Below are 15,470 nucleotides of genomic sequence, written 5' to 3'. Positions count from 1 at the left end.
ACTGGTGGTTGCAGGATGGTTGCTAACCAGTCTCTAGGCCTTTTTAACCCTTAACAAGACACACTGCTCAATTCAAACCATTTGACTTCTGACCTAGTCCACCTTAAATTTCTCATGGGAGTGGTGTGCAGGCACGGCGTTAGTCCAGTTACCCAAATTCAATATGGCATGCAATATGTAGACCTTCAGTGACCTTAAGTTACTGCCAATGATTGATAAGTAGGTAGGAACATCGATAGAGTAATAAAATAAAGACTAGGGAGATCAACCATAAAACAAACATTTGAGTGCATGCATTTTCTGCTACATGAAGAGCAGAAGTACTGTGTTCTGTCATGTAACTACCAGAACAAAAACAAATAACCTTACAGTACACACACACACATTGATTGCTCCTAAATGATCCATCTCCCACTTGTGTTTCCAATTTGCAGAAGATTCCCAGGTTGAGATGAAAAACCGACCCAGTCAATGGTTCACCGCTCTCTGCTGCAGATCATCTCTGTCAACACACTGAAACTTTTCCCCTCCTCGCCTTTTCATGCACACCTTTCAACTGAGCTCTGGTATTAATATTACAACAAAAGGGATGGCTTGCATACGAGGTCATGCTTTTTTCCCCCTCCTGAAAGTGTTATCTAAATTTAGATATTCTTATCAAATCATACATTGATTTGAATATAATGACAGAAAAAAGGTACTTATGCTCACTACAACAGTCTGACACATCTCAACATTTTGGCTTACAAAAGATCAAATTAGTACTTTACGACTGCGTAACAGTAAATCCCAAGAAGCGTTTAGACTTTGTTGTATGATGCCATAAGGAGCGCCACGCAAACCAGTTTTCACATGCTCAATCTGTGCTACAATTACACTAGCATTTGACAGTGATTACGGGAGCCAGTTTGTGTACTGAGTGACATTATGCACTGTGGCGGATGGTTAATACTCCTTCACCCTGCCATTTATTTCAGTGGCAAGGAAGGCTTTCATAAAGCCGCGGCAAAGCAGCGACAACGAGAGGAGAGTTTAGAGGAGATTTTGGTGAGTCACTGACAGAAAAACCAGAAGAGATCATTTAAACTGCAACGGAACGACTGTCCAGCGTGGCCTCACGTGCTGTAACTATATCTGAATCTGCTGTATTTTTGCAGCAGCAGGTAAAAGCAGCAGAATTGCAAAATACAGCGTGAACATTGTTATTCATCCATTAGGCGCTGGTGGAACAGCTAGGTGCTGCGGTGCATATAGGTCGCTACACGATACCATCTAAAGCAAATTAATAAGCACATTATGGCCCTCTATTAAAACGCACTCACTGTGTGCGTGCGTATTAGTGTGCACGTGTGTGCAGGCCTGTGCGCACATGCATGTAATCCCTCATAAATGGAAACGGTGATTATGCGTTACTGACAAGAGGCATTGGTTATGCTAGACAAGACAAGTGTGTGTGTGTCTCTCCGTGTGTACACACTTGGCATTCATTAAGTCGAAACAAAACAAGCAGCAGCAGCTGAGTGTGTGTCTTGGCTGAGACAGAGAGAACAGATTCAAAGAGAGCCAAAAGTGGGGTTCAGTAAAAAAGAAGGGCGAAAAAAGAAAAAGGAAGGAGGAGAAAAAAAAAAAAAAAAAAAAAAGAGTGAGAGAACACTAAAATTAAGCTTAGATGTTGGTCTAACATAGATACTTCTGCCCACAAACACACAGCGCCCGAACTTTTGCCTCAAAAGTTTGCATTTGCTTTCACACACAGCTGAACTACTTGCTAAAAGTCAGATTAAACAAAGTAAACCGGCTTCAATAAATCTTGAATGATGTGATCAAATATGCTGGAAAGTTTTAAACATTTACAGCTTGCCCAAATAAAACCAGGTTAATGTTTATCAAAATTCAGCAATGGATTTCCTACCCACACGCGCCTCTGTATACAAAACCAAAAATCTTCATGTCATTTAAAAGTAAACCACACTGGAATCCGGTTTTGACTGAACCATGAGAGCGGCAGCACAAAATTCAAACAGAAGACTTGTGAATGATTTACTCATTTCACTTAGGACTGAACCAGATTCATCGGATGATGACTAACTGTGGTAATTATTTGAGGGGACGCTCCTGTAAAACAAACACACACACAATCTTAATATGAAACTACAACCTCTTTGTTATTGACAGGTAAACACACGTCAGGCCGTTTTATTAATCAACCTAAGTCAAATATGGGAGAGGAACAGAAGAGCAGGAAAACAACTAGGTCAGTAAACCGTGGCATTAAAGAGACTGCATAGGGTCGTGAATCTAAGAGAGTGTGTGCGCGCCTCGACTCAAACTTGGCAAGGGAGCCCCATTTGGAGAATATGGTCAAGCTTGTAAGACAGGGCTACAATAAGCTGGCATGTTTGACGGGATGTCCTGCCAGTCTACCCACCAATCTCAGGAGCATGGGAAGGTAAACACAGAGCTGATCTCAAAGACTTCTAAAGAGCGCCGCTTCCTGCCAAAAATTACTTGCACCTGTCCTTCTGTCTCTGCCCCTCTTCCTATCGCTCTCTCTTCGCGGCTCCACCCAGCCTCTCTTCGTCTACACTCGATCCCTTCATCCTCGATCCACAAACTTTTCCTTCACGCAGAATTGGAAGGCGCTACGCCATCGCTCCTCCCTTCTGTTTTGGCCAGTGCCAGGTGTAAAAAGCTCCTGGCATCGTCACAGTTAGGCCCGTTTAGGAACAGTGCAGGGGCGCCCACTGCCAGGGCACCGGAGTCATCCTTCAAGCATAAAGCGCACACACAAAATAAGCTTTTTAAGAGGGCATTAGGCATTGCCAAGTACTGGCTAGGCTTGTGTTTCATTAGCATCAGATAGAGAGTCTTTCTTCATTCAGCCCCACTGTGAGTATGTGTGTGTGGTGAACTAATGAAAACCACAGAGCAGGCTGGCCTCTAACTGAACTCCACTCAACACAGAGCACTAGAGGCCACCAGAGCAAGAGAAAATGAAAATGTGAGCTCATCTTTATTATAATTTACTCCTTCAGCGCTTTTCTTCCTTACAGAGATGAGCATTTATGCTTTACCATCTATTTAAGCCACATGATCCTTTGGTTATTGCCTGGTCAGGCAGCCCACACTGCAATTGTGACTGTACAAATAAACAAAGTTGCTGTGTCTGACTTTAAGATCGACTGTACAAGCAGTCAGAAACCGCAGAACTTCACCGAGGCTGAAAACTCCCTTCAGAGCCTGTGAACATGTATGCAGTCCTTGGATCCAGAAGAATATATGGATCCACATTAGGATGATCTTTTCTTGAGGATATCAAAACAGAGTCTCAATTTTTTCATATTTCCAAAAGAAACATTTTCCCTATCTTGCAAAACCTTCCAAAAACATATACCCAATAATAGATCTGGATCGTCTCCAAACGCTACTCAGTTCCCAGCCAAGCCTCATTTCTGGTAAAATGTCCAAACAAAAAGAATCACTGAACTGATGAAGTGAGAAAGAAAAGGGGGGGAACATTCCCTTCTTTCTTTTATACTTTTATCTTGTATAAGTTGGCCCAGGGGCCACCTGCTTCAAATCAAGGTAGATGAAAGCTCGTAATAACCAAAGTGAGATTTTGAGGTTACAGTATCGAATGACAGCTAGGAGGACTTGGGCAGGTGCTTGATGCGCGGTGAATGGAGCCTGTATGGGCTGCTCATTACAGAAGGACATCTGCTGCTGTCCGGCCCCCAGACTCCGCCTCCAGCTTTACACTGACGCTTGGATATCGTGTCAATGCGTGTGAGAGACCAGAGGCAGAACAAAACCACACACACACACACACACGCTTGCACAACAGGAGGAGGCATGTGCTCTTACTCACATTCACACCTGCTACCGACAGTGGCTGTCAGCTTGAGAATGAAAGTATAAATTTAAAAAGAAAAAAAAAAAAAAAAAGGTTTATGGCTGCTGCTTTTGGACACAGAAATGTAAGGAGGAATGCATGATGTTATCTCTGTGTGGATGCGTTGCTGAGGTACACACATAACAGATAATGAGAAATCTGCTTAAAACTCTGTATCGTTTACTTCATTGTAATCTTATTTCAGCTGAAGATTTCAAGCCTTTTTTTTTTCCTTTTCATGCTGAACACATTAAAAGCATCGCATTTAAACATCATTATATCACCCCCCCCCCAACCCCCGCTCAAGAACATCTCTCTGAAAATGACTGTTGTTTCACAGACTTAATCATTTTCAATAATTCACGCATTACATAAACGCCTTCATAAAAAAATAATGCTGTGCTCAATTCCAATTTTTAACCGATTCATTCGGAAATGCATGGGAACATTGTTTCAAGTGGCTAATTATAAGTGACTGAAACTGTGTTTGCATTAGGAGATTTAAAGGGGGGGGAGGGGGCTCATTAAGAGACCTAAGCGCTATTTAAAGGCTCATACTATTTACGCAACTGTCGCAGAACTCAGAGGCAACTTGCTCCACATTTCACCACAAACATTTGGGAGAGAAGAGGGGAGAAGTCAAGTCAGAGGGGAGAAAAAAAAAAAACATGACAAAGTGTGTATGTGCAGCAAGTTCATAAATCAGTGCAATGTTGCAGTGAAACATTTTGGAACTGATTTTTACCGGGGATGTTGTAACGGGGTATTACGGGGGGGGGGGGGGGGGGGGGGGGGGGGTGGCATGGGGAGACAGATTGAATAAATTATGGAAAGAAAGAGCAGATGAGAGAAAGGGGAAGACGAGGCATGTGTCTCAAAAACAATGAAGAGAACCCAAAAGCAGCTGGTGTCATGTGGCAACCTATGAAACCTCCGAGCTCAGAAAAGTCAGCGCAGTTCTGCTGCACTTACAATTTATACCAAGTGTGCACAGCATGCTCTCAACTTCTCACAGTATTCTTTCTGCATGCATTATTTAACACCCAAACATTCTGAAAACTTCTTTATAACTCAGCGACACAGAAACATCTCACACACACACACACCTCTTTTTTGCAGGACTGTCCTCGCAGTACTCGCTGCTTCCTTTCAGGCCCTGACGGCGCAACGACCCGTCTTCTTTGTGGCTGCCCTTTGACCCCGAGCCGTTGAGCTGCCCATTGGCGAGGGAACCTGGAAAAAAAGGAAAATGGTTACAGCCTGGCCAGCATACGTTTCCAGCTTTCTGCCGCCATTCATACAAAACGCTTCTTTGTCAATAAAACATTAGACCAGAGAATCAATGCTGAATATCTAGATACATCTTGAGCCTCTGGGGAATAAACAAAAGTTTATATATGACAGTGTTAAAACATCCTTTTTTGATGTCATCATTAATTACGGTAGTTCTGCTTCATCTGAGAGTGTAGGGCACAGAAAAAGAAAGAGTGACGAACACAAAGAGAGCACAAATTAGTTAAACATCTCAAATGCACAAGTACACCTGAGCCAGACATACCTGTATTCACCTGTAGAGGTTGTTGCAACATTTTTTTTTTTTTTTTTTTTGCATATACTTACATACGGGCCTTCACACCTCATAATGCCACAGCTTTTTGCAGCATCATGGGGTAGTTTTGAAGAGGATCCGAAGAAGTTAAACCCTATGACACTTGTAGTATAAAGAACAACTTTACTGCTTGCCCGACTTGTATGTTGCGTGATGGTCCTTCATCAGGGTAATCACGCAACATATTACAGACAAGGAATGTTTCACTACATATCGTACTGTGTATGACTGTGTACGTGACAAATAAAATTTGAATTTGAATTTGAATGTGTCACACATATCCACATACACATCTGCTACTGAGGCAGCAACTGGGTTGGGCTGATCATGTGGTTTAGAGTCAACCGTTGCCCCTGGCAATAGGGAGAAACCAGTGGGAAATTTGGGGTGGTACCTTATATAGCCATAAGCTGGAGAAAGTAGAACTGCGTGGTGGTGTTTGAGTTTTGCCCCAAATTCAAAAGATCTGAACTGAAAGAAAACTTTTAGATGATACAGGAAAAAGAAAAATCCTATGCGAAATATAACGTGATTAATAAAGAACAGATCATAAAACCATAAAAAGACAAAAAAAAAAATAGAAATCTCTGAACTGCTATAGAGCCACCAGTATCTGCCCCCTGGCCAGCTTAGGATAGAAAGGTACTGAATCTCCTTCATACTGACATTTCCCTACGAGCAGCTGTTGTTGTCTTTGACTTGCAATATGTGACGCTTGCCCTCTGACAAAGAATTTTTATGAACAACCTAAAGCCATTCGCAGAAATGGCTACTGCTGGGCTTGACGTTCTCCCTGAGCCCAATTGACAGAGCCCTAATTAAATATTTAGCAAGCAACTCGCACAAAACAAAATAAGCCCCCCAGACAGATTCTTAAATCAAAAGCAACAACAGGCACCGAGAATTCTAATTAGGTCAAATGTAGGAGTCGAAGTCAACGGTAATTGAGGCAGACAACCAAATAAAAAAAAGATATCAACAAGATTTGGTTTCAGCGTACGCGGCTCCTGTAGTTGTTGGAAGGTGTACGCAGGGGCTTGCCCGATTTAACAACAGAGCGTGAGTGGGCTTGCTTATCAGGGAGGGAATTGGACAAGTTTAAAGCTTTTTGGGGTCATTACAAAACAGGACAGCGCTGCCAAGGAGACCAATCGACTGGAGACAGAGGGGCAGTAACACGTTTAAAAATGTACTTCCCTTGCCAACTCAAGTGTCACTTTGCTGAGCGGAAAGTTGAAGATTTATATCAGTGAGTAAAACAACACTGCAAACATTTGACACAGGGGATAATTCATCCGATTTTTTACCTCTTTTGACCTGTTTTGACAAGCATTTCTGCCTGGCTGGACTTTTGGTATGGCAGGCTGCTGAATTATTCACATTCATTTTGAAAAGAGCAACAGTGACTCACTAAACACTCACATCTCACAGGGGTTTGTTTAACAAGAAACTTCATAAGCCATCATAAACCCTTTTATTCACTGAAAGAACACCTCCCCACTGGTCTAGCACCCTCTCTCTTTTCTCTGAGTAACTCGTAGTTTTCTCGTGACACCCGGCCAAATTCCTTTTTGACTGATGCTTCTGAAAACCCTGCTTCACAAACTCCTAATAGTGGGTGTCAAAAAGGAAAACAAATTATTACGATTAGCGCAGAGGAGCAGGGGTTAGAATAAGTGGCAACTTGAATGATATCCTGCTAGCAAAGACAACTGCTGTCGAACAAGCCCGGGCGTCGTGTCATCTGAGAACGATCGGACGGGAAGCGGGGTGGCGAGATCAAATGATAACGGAGGAGACAGAATGAAGTTGAGTGATTGTAGAGCAGGTTAAAAAAAAAGCAGGTTTTCAAACATATGATTTAACTGAGATTTATAAAAGTGCTCTGGGCTGAATGAACACACACACACAGACAGACACACACACACACACACACACACACTTTCTCATTACTGCATAAACAACCGGGCTGTTGGGGTTTGCTCACACACGCAAGGCAGGTCAGCACCTGACTGCGGAGATACAGTCATCAGATGTATCTTTGCGCTCATAAAGTTAACAAAGACCGCCACGATGAGTAAGGCCATCGCACTGCTGGCAACGCTTTATATGTTGGTGCTGGAGAGCCTCTAAGTCTATAGGCCTGGGGTGAATCACTGCCTCACAATGTCTTGGCTGGCACGAAAGGCTTACATTCGTACTCTTTTAATGAATCAACTCCTTTGAAGTCCCCTTCATAAAAGTACTATTTTATAAAACGGGGGTTAAAACATGTTCATTCAATCAAATATTGGAATATATTCTAAATATTCAATTAAATTAAAACATCTTTCAGAGCTTAATATGTTGGCATGAAAAATGGTAATTAGATTTTTGAGGGGGGGGGGGGTCATATAAACCGATATGAAAATGGGCAAGAGACTCATTAGAACTTCTGGACAGGGGAACTCACACCAGAGCAAACACAGAAATAGCTCATTAACTTTAATTGTGCTCTGAAAATGACTGACGCGTGATGTCCCCACAGAACGCAAACAAATAGGCAGAGGCACATTTCACCAGCCCCACCGCCCCTCCAGCTTTCCATCGCTTTCCCCCTACCTTGCCGCTGCCATACCCCATTCCTCCAAAGAGTTGTTCAACATATGCTGGTTGCACATGAGTGCCCATCTGAGGGGCAGAACGGAGCATCTTGGGGGAAAAAAAGAAAAAAGAAAAGAGGGCTGGGGATGGGCAAGCGTGGCAGAAAGAGGGGAGGGTCCTAAACTCAAGCCCCTGGAGCTCCTGAGGACCAGGCCAGTGGGGCATTCCAATGGCTGGTCCTATTGGGAAATAGGTGGGGTCTAATCAGATTTTAGGCATGCTTAACTAAGCCCATCGGATCCGCCGCGTGGTGCTCACCTCGACGTCTCGAGAGGATGGGAGGAAGCGAATGATGGGGCTGAGAAGAGAGCGCAAGCTGCAGTACTAAGTAGAGCTATAACTACATTCATGCCATGGGAAAAATCACACAAAGTAAAAAAAAAAAAAAAAAAGATGGAGACAATCAGGGGCAGAATGTGTCCTTACAACAAAGAATACATGAACAAGAGCTGCATGTGCAAAATCAAAGATATGGTATCAGACAGAGAATCCAATAAAGACCTTAAATACAGCTATGAAAAGAAAAACAAATGGGTTAGCAGACGTATGGGAGTAATTTGTCTGGTGACTTCCTAAAATTCCATATTATGCTATTTATTCAAGTAGCCCTCCGTGCCTGTATACAATTAAAGTGTGGGATAAAGTAAAACAAAAAAGATGGGCAGCTTTATTGCAGGAAAACTCCTTGTATTATCCATTCCCAGACTCTTTTTTTGAGAGTAGAAGCACATACCAAAACTTACTGCCTGGCAATGGGATTTGAAATAGCCCCAAATATAGTGCTCTTCCTTCTAAAATTAGACCTCATAGTGCAGCTATGACCACAAACCAGAACAAAAAGCTCGCAACTATGTGCATTTCTGTAACACGGCATCTGCTTTTGTGCTGTTCAAGGCTATAACTGAAGCATCAAAGGTAAAGAATGGACACTATCATGGCTCGAACTGTTGTGGGAAAGCGCGAGAGGGCCGAGTAGACACAATCTCTCAGCCTCGCTTGAAATCCAAACTCGCCTTCTTCCAGCTACCGTGATTTTCTTTTATCACCACCTCCCTGTCTGTGCTGGTATACCTTCATCTGTCGTCCTCTGTCCGGCATCTTATCACCAGAGAGAGAATAGAGGTCCCACACAGTGCTTCAAGCTGCCACGGGCTGCCACTCTGGACGTGCAAGCGGGTGGCAGCACGGGAAATGCAGACAGACAGCAGAGAGACAGCAAACTGAGAGCTGAGGGAAAGGCCATGATGTGCATTAAAACGGGTAGGAACAACAAGTCGTGAGACTGGCAGCCAGACGAGAAAGGGGAAAAAAAGAAAATAGAGAGCGAGAGAGAGGGGGGACAGTCGGAGAAATGGGCAAACAGGGAGCCCTCTCTTCAGCGCCTCCTGGAATTTGGCCAGCAGCCAGTTCCTCCATCAATAGCACTCAGGGAAATGGAGAGAGAGGAAAGGAAAGGGTGGGTGTAAGCGAGATAGCGAGGTAGGGATGTGGCTACAGAGAGATAGCTTTGACGAGTCAGAAGAAGAGGAGACTGAAGGGTGGCAAATGGCGGAAGAACGGGGCGGGGAAGGGGAAAAGGGTGAGAGGGTTAGGGTGACAGGTAGCGTAGATACTTGGGACAGAAGGGGCAGAGTACAGGAAGGACAAAATGGAAACGGGAGGTAGATGGCGAGAAAGACGGAGACAGATGAAAGGAGCTGTGGGAGAAAAAAGGGGGACTGTGGGCGTGGAGATACATAATCGAGGAGATTGAGCAGCAGGCGGGAGAGAGGAGACAGGAGCTCGCGGAGAAGGCAGTAACCAGAGTCCTATTGATGTGTAATGGAAACCCTGCGTTGGAGGAGGGGGGTGGGGGGGACAAACGGAAGGACAAATGGATGGAGGGAGATAGGGAAAAGTAGGAAGGAAAAAAGAGAAAGAATGTGGCTGCGATGCGTGGATTAATGAGCAGAAGCTGGGATGCAGAAGGGCATAATGCTATTTGATAAATAATGCAGGGAAGGAGGCACGAGAGGCAGGAAGTGTGATGGACACAGACGGACGGCTGCCAGCTAGCAAAAGGTAAAGTGGCTGGGGAGATGGCATGATTACTGGTTATGGACAGGGAGAAGGCTGGGGTGGGCGGGAGATAGACCGGCACGTGCGGCTGATTGACAGGCCGCCACACCTCCCTCTAAAATAGATAGCTGCTGCTGCCACACAGTGACGGAGGAGAGAGGAAAGGGAGAGGGGATGGGGATGGAGAGATGCCCAAAGTAGGGGCAAAAAGCTGCTTTAGAAGCTTGGTTTGATGACGACCAGATGCCACGCTTTCAATCAGATCTGAAATAACATGAATTCAATCGTCCATTGACAAAAACACTCTGAAAAGCTTGATTTTTTCAGCGTTCTGTCATTGGGATTAAAAAGAAAATGCCAGTCCAAGAAAATGGACTGTTTGTCATTTTCAGTTTAAATAATCACAGTTTTACAAATTTCGCTCTTTAAATTTTTTTGTCAATTAAGTAAATAAGCAAGGAATTTCCTGCCTTGCATCATTTCATCAATGTCCTATCCAAAATGGCTGATACTTCCACACAGACGACGACGCCTGCATGAGGCTGAAAAGTGCGGCACATGTCTGGCCCCAAAATATGCCCAGTCTCTCTAACCCGCAGTCCTCTAAAACAGCAGGGGCTGCCCATTCAGGATGTAGTGCATGCTGAGTGTGATCCTCCAAAATGGCTGACAGTTTCACCACAATGTCTGTGCGAGAGAGGAAACTGTGCCGCTCGCACTGCCTCCAAATCCTCGCTAACCCACGGTGCTCTAAAACAGCAGGTCCCGTCTATTCAGCCCGACTCCCTTTTGTGTCAGTGCGGGCTGCTGTCGTTACCCCCGGTGCGACAGGCTGCCAACGCTTTCTAATGAGTCATTTTTATTCAGGCGATAAGGTCAGCTACCCGCGGCGGCTTAAAAGGCCCTGAGGAGCTCTGGAGTGGCAGCTATGAGATGCCAGACAGACGCACGGAGAAGTACTGGCACACAAGGAGGGGAGGGAGGGGGTGGCACTCAGAACCACTATGGACAGAAACACTAAAGGATTTTTATTTTATTTTATTTTTTTAAATCTTTGTGTTTAATAAAGAAAAAATGGCAAAAATAAGAAATGAGGAAAAGGAATAAGCTACATTTCAAAAGAGGTTCCCACCTCCCCGTTTATGCCCGTCTCTCTTTCTGCCGAGCTGGAAGACTGGGCGTGAACTTTCAGAGGCTCTTTTTTCCCTCCTGGTTTCTTTCTTTCCACGTCTGGGTTGTGTTAATGTCAACTGAGAATAGCTTCTGAGGCACGTGTGAAGTTCAAATCACCGCTGTTGGCTGGCTAAGGGCTTTTGTGTGTGTGTGTGTGTGTGTGTGTGTGTGTGTGTGTGTGTGTGTGTGTGTGTGTGTGTGTGTGTGTAGGAACACCAGTGTCAAACAAAGACATGGTGGCAGCTTGGTTCAAAACAAGCTGTTCATCCCCCCTGTGCACTCACTCTTCTCATGTTGTTTCAGCCTCTCTTTTTTTAAAAAAAAAAAAAGACACACACACAAATTCCCTCAACTGTTTCTGGAGCAGGCTTCGACCATGGGATTGGATTTATGTCTTTAGTAAGTAATTTCGGGTATTAACTCAAGTTAAGGCTTCTGATAGGCTCGTGTTTTAATGAGCCCTGACCCCAGGATGGGTGTAAATGTGTAAAGCTATTGAGTGGAGGTGGAATTAACAACACCTATACACGTGTTTTGTTGTGTGTGGCACTGCTGGAGACCTCATCTGTGTCCTTGTGTTTGATGCACAAACAACTTTTTTATAAACAAGAGGGAAATGCTTTCAGCTTTGAGGATGTGACACTGGCCCGAAAGACGGCCCAGTGACCAGAAACAAAAAGGATAATGAATGAAAATGAAAAAAAAAACAAAAAACTAGCAACTGTGACATTTCCCCCCCTCAAAACATGACTGCAGCCATTCTTTGCCTCTGATTCTGTCACAACAGCGTGACAGTTTTCAGCTTCGCACACCTTCTGCACAGTTTCTTTTTACTGTGGCAAGCTGTTAACAGCACACTAATTGGTTTCATTTGTTTTTCTCTCTTTGCAAAGTCATCAGCTACATAAAGAGCACAAACGGGACTTTTCCACTAGAGGAACCATTATCCTTGAGTAGGACCCTTGGAGGAACTTTGTGTGTTTCTACTAAAAACATCCCTGCTCTCGCACTCGTACCTTATAAAGGTTTGGGGATCTTTGAAAGTGGTGTAGAAGTGTCACCTGTGCCTCACTTTCTATCCTATTACCACTGTTTTTGCATGACTACCACCTAATGGACTGGAGCGGAGCAGTTTCAGCAAACCCAAGTCCTTGAATTTTCAGATGGGTTATTTTGAGGATCTAAGTCATTTCTCTGGACCTTTATTTAGACCCGGAGTAGAAACACAACAAGTCCCTGCAAAAGGTTTTAACCTACAGGGAAAGATAATCAGTTCTCCAAGAGTTCTCAATTCCATTAACAAAACAGCCAGTCCTGTGTGCTTAAGGGTTAATCTGTAGTATACAGCAAACTTGCATATGTATAATCACTTACTGAATGCTGCTGATGTGAACAAATAGGCCAGTTTACCTTATTTCACACTTTAACACTGATTAATTCAGCAAAGTATTACTGCTGTACAGTATACACCTACACATCTACTCAATCTGCTCTTTTGTAGCACCCAACCCAGAGACAGTAACAAAAGAAAATGTTAGTGCAAAGATGAGCTATGCAGTATTGCATTTACCTCCTTAATGCTCTCCTTAGAGCATTAAGGAGGTGGACTTAAACCCACCATTAGAGTTTGTGGTTCCATCCCCATCCAGCTGCCGTTTTTGTGCAGTCCTAAACTCCTTTAGGGAGAGGTAAAGCACCTTTCGCATAACCCGCTCCTCCGACCACGGGATCCCATCACTGTCATCCTGTGAAGATATCAAGAGGGTGAAAATGGATTAGTATAAGCCCTCATCGCAGAGAAAAACCACAAGCAATGTGCATTTCCCCATTTTCTCTAACCATTAACTCTGTTTCTGTTCACATCATGTTTTGGAAAGAAAAAAAAAAAAACTTGGCAGACAAGAACATGAAAAGCACATAATAAAAGACAGTATTTGTAAGTTGGACAGCTGTTTATGGCGGGCCATTTCCTTTGTTTCTTTTTGCAGGGCAACAGAACTTCCAAAGTAGTGTGGCGTTAGGTCAAGGTCAGGAAATGCTCACAGGGCAGCCAGGCTTAGATTTGTCTCAAAACAAAAGAAAGCTAAAACTAACGTCAACAAAGTCTGTACATTTTCACATTTTTATGAGGAGATAACCACATAATTACTCAGCACATTCAGTGTAGCATAAAAACTCCAAAAATGACCAAGAATTAAGGAATTACTTAAGGGGGGGGGAAAAAGTTGTTTTTTTAGCTAAACTATGAACAAGCTATTACAATTAGACAATGAAAACTGAAAACTAATTTTAAATTATTTTATGAATAGTTAACGCAGAAATAAGGAATGCAATTTTTTTAAACAGATGGTCAAAACAGAACAAAACGGCTAGTTTGATTAAAGTACTTGTAAAAGTTGAAATTTTTAGCTAACACTGTGGATAAACAAACGAATGTATTAGCAAGACACAGTGGATATTTGTAATAATATTAGATAAAATTATGAAACTTGTAAATTATTTAGCTAAAAATATGGCGTTAGCAATGTAACAATGACCTAACAGAGTGGAGAAACAGTTAAAGCTGTTAGCTTACAATACAAACTAAATATAGCTAAATCAAGAAGAACATCAGATAAATAATCCGAGTTTTGGGTGACGGCTGTGCTAATGTGTGAGGAGTTATGATAGATTTAGTAAAGAGAGGAGAAAAAACAAATAAAAAGATCCGAGTACAATGGGGACTCCCTTCCATATTGTTCTTATTGCATCCTTCCCCAACATCTCTCACTACATAGTGACATTAGCATGACACACTATTAGCATAACATAGCATTAGCTTACACACGGGGCAACACATTTGCATAACAATACATTAAGGGGTCGCATTTTCCCCACAACGCCGTGATCGGAGAGCATTAAAGCGATGAATAGGTAGGAAGCAAATGAAAAAGGCATCATGGGACTGCGAGTTTATGCGTTGCTAATCTCTCCCAGTGAGAACGAGACAAAAGTTGTTATTGTCAAAAGAGGTCACCAGGAGTCACACATGCACACACACACACACACACACACGCGCGCACAACACATCCTTCTCCGAGACATGACCCATTCAACTCGGTCTGGGCAACAAACACAAGATGGTTGAATTTGCAGCACATGGAGGGAAAGTTATTGGAAACACTCATTGCTGGCACTGAGAGTTTTAACGGCTTATTGGAAAAAAATATTCCAGCGCAAAGAGCATTCTTAAAAGGGTCTTTAGTGAGTGTCCAACAGCAATCACCATACTTCTTTCCTCCCTTGCTGCTTACACTCATTGCTCTGACAGCTGTGTTTGATGTCGAACAACGCTAATGACTAAAGGAAATGAGATTAGGACATGCGCAACAACAAAGAGGTATTAATAAATAATGGAAGCTGGAAATAGCTTTTCTCTACTCGAGTCATGGGGCGAGTGGTTTTCAGCTGTTAAGTATCAGAAAAGAAAACATTTGCTGCTTTTATGTAACCAAAAAAAAAAAACGTAATGTATGCTAATTATCTGAATTAAAAGCACATTTCTAGTCCTGTCGACCCATCTCAGCAAGCACATTTCCTTCTGTCTGAGTCAAATGTAAAGAGGCAGACTTGTGTGGGAGCACACTGTTTGTTCATCCAGTTGACTCAGACCACTGGAGCTGGCCCTGCTAAGTGGCTGGCGGACACTGCATTATTGGGTGCATTATTTTAAAAATAAATATTTAAAATTCCACATCGAGAAAAAAAAAATTATAATAACACTCATATCAAACTGTTTTACTGCTGCAAGATAACAACGATAGTATTAAAACAAATTCTAAAAGATAAATAAATAAAAAGTCCAAAAAAGGAAAGAAAAAACAGAAGCAGGGGAGTAAAGATGACGAGCTGTGGGAACACAAACTGTACTTCTGTGTGCGTGGAAGATAGAGAGCGATGTAATCTTATCCTACTGGTATGGATTCTCCCACAGGCGAGTGAATAAGCCCGTTGTTTCCGACTCCTGGGGTCGGAAATGTTCTCTACACACAATCAAACATGCAACTGAGATATGATAGGAAGGAGCAGAAAATAGTGTGAAAGTGGTGGGTTGCC

At 43.1% G+C, this 15,470-nt stretch overlaps 1 protein-coding gene across 2 annotated transcripts in view; it reads right to left on the bottom strand.

Annotated features, from left to right (window-relative positions):
- jarid2b (jumonji and AT-rich interaction domain containing 2b) overlaps positions 1–15,470 on the bottom strand; it is a 106,033-nt gene that overhangs the window by 45,398 nt on the left and 45,165 nt on the right. Inside the window, exons 1-3 of one of the 2 annotated variants that reach the window (XM_085446636.1) lie at positions 14,199–14,217; positions 12,994–13,120; positions 4,999–5,125 (exon numbers count right to left, since the gene is read on the bottom strand). In XM_085446636.1, the coding sequence (XP_085302762.1) occupies positions 4,999–5,125; positions 12,994–13,081 (215 nt within the window). In that variant the 5' untranslated portion in view covers positions 13,082–13,120; positions 14,199–14,217. Of the gene's footprint in view, positions 1–4,998; positions 5,126–12,993; positions 13,121–14,198; positions 14,218–15,470 lie in introns of those variants that run through there. The other variant, XM_085446637.1, reaches the window with a different exon arrangement.

Source organism: Copadichromis virginalis, linkage group LG22 (genome assembly GCF_057382275.1).
Source record: "Copadichromis virginalis isolate Kocher_CV1m ecotype Utaka linkage group LG22, C_Virginalis_male_GT1.1, whole genome shotgun sequence".
Lineage (NCBI taxonomy): Eukaryota > Metazoa > Chordata > Actinopteri > Cichliformes > Cichlidae > Copadichromis > Copadichromis virginalis.
Note: the sequence above shows the minus strand (reverse complement) of the source record. Positions and strands in the feature narration are given on the sequence as shown.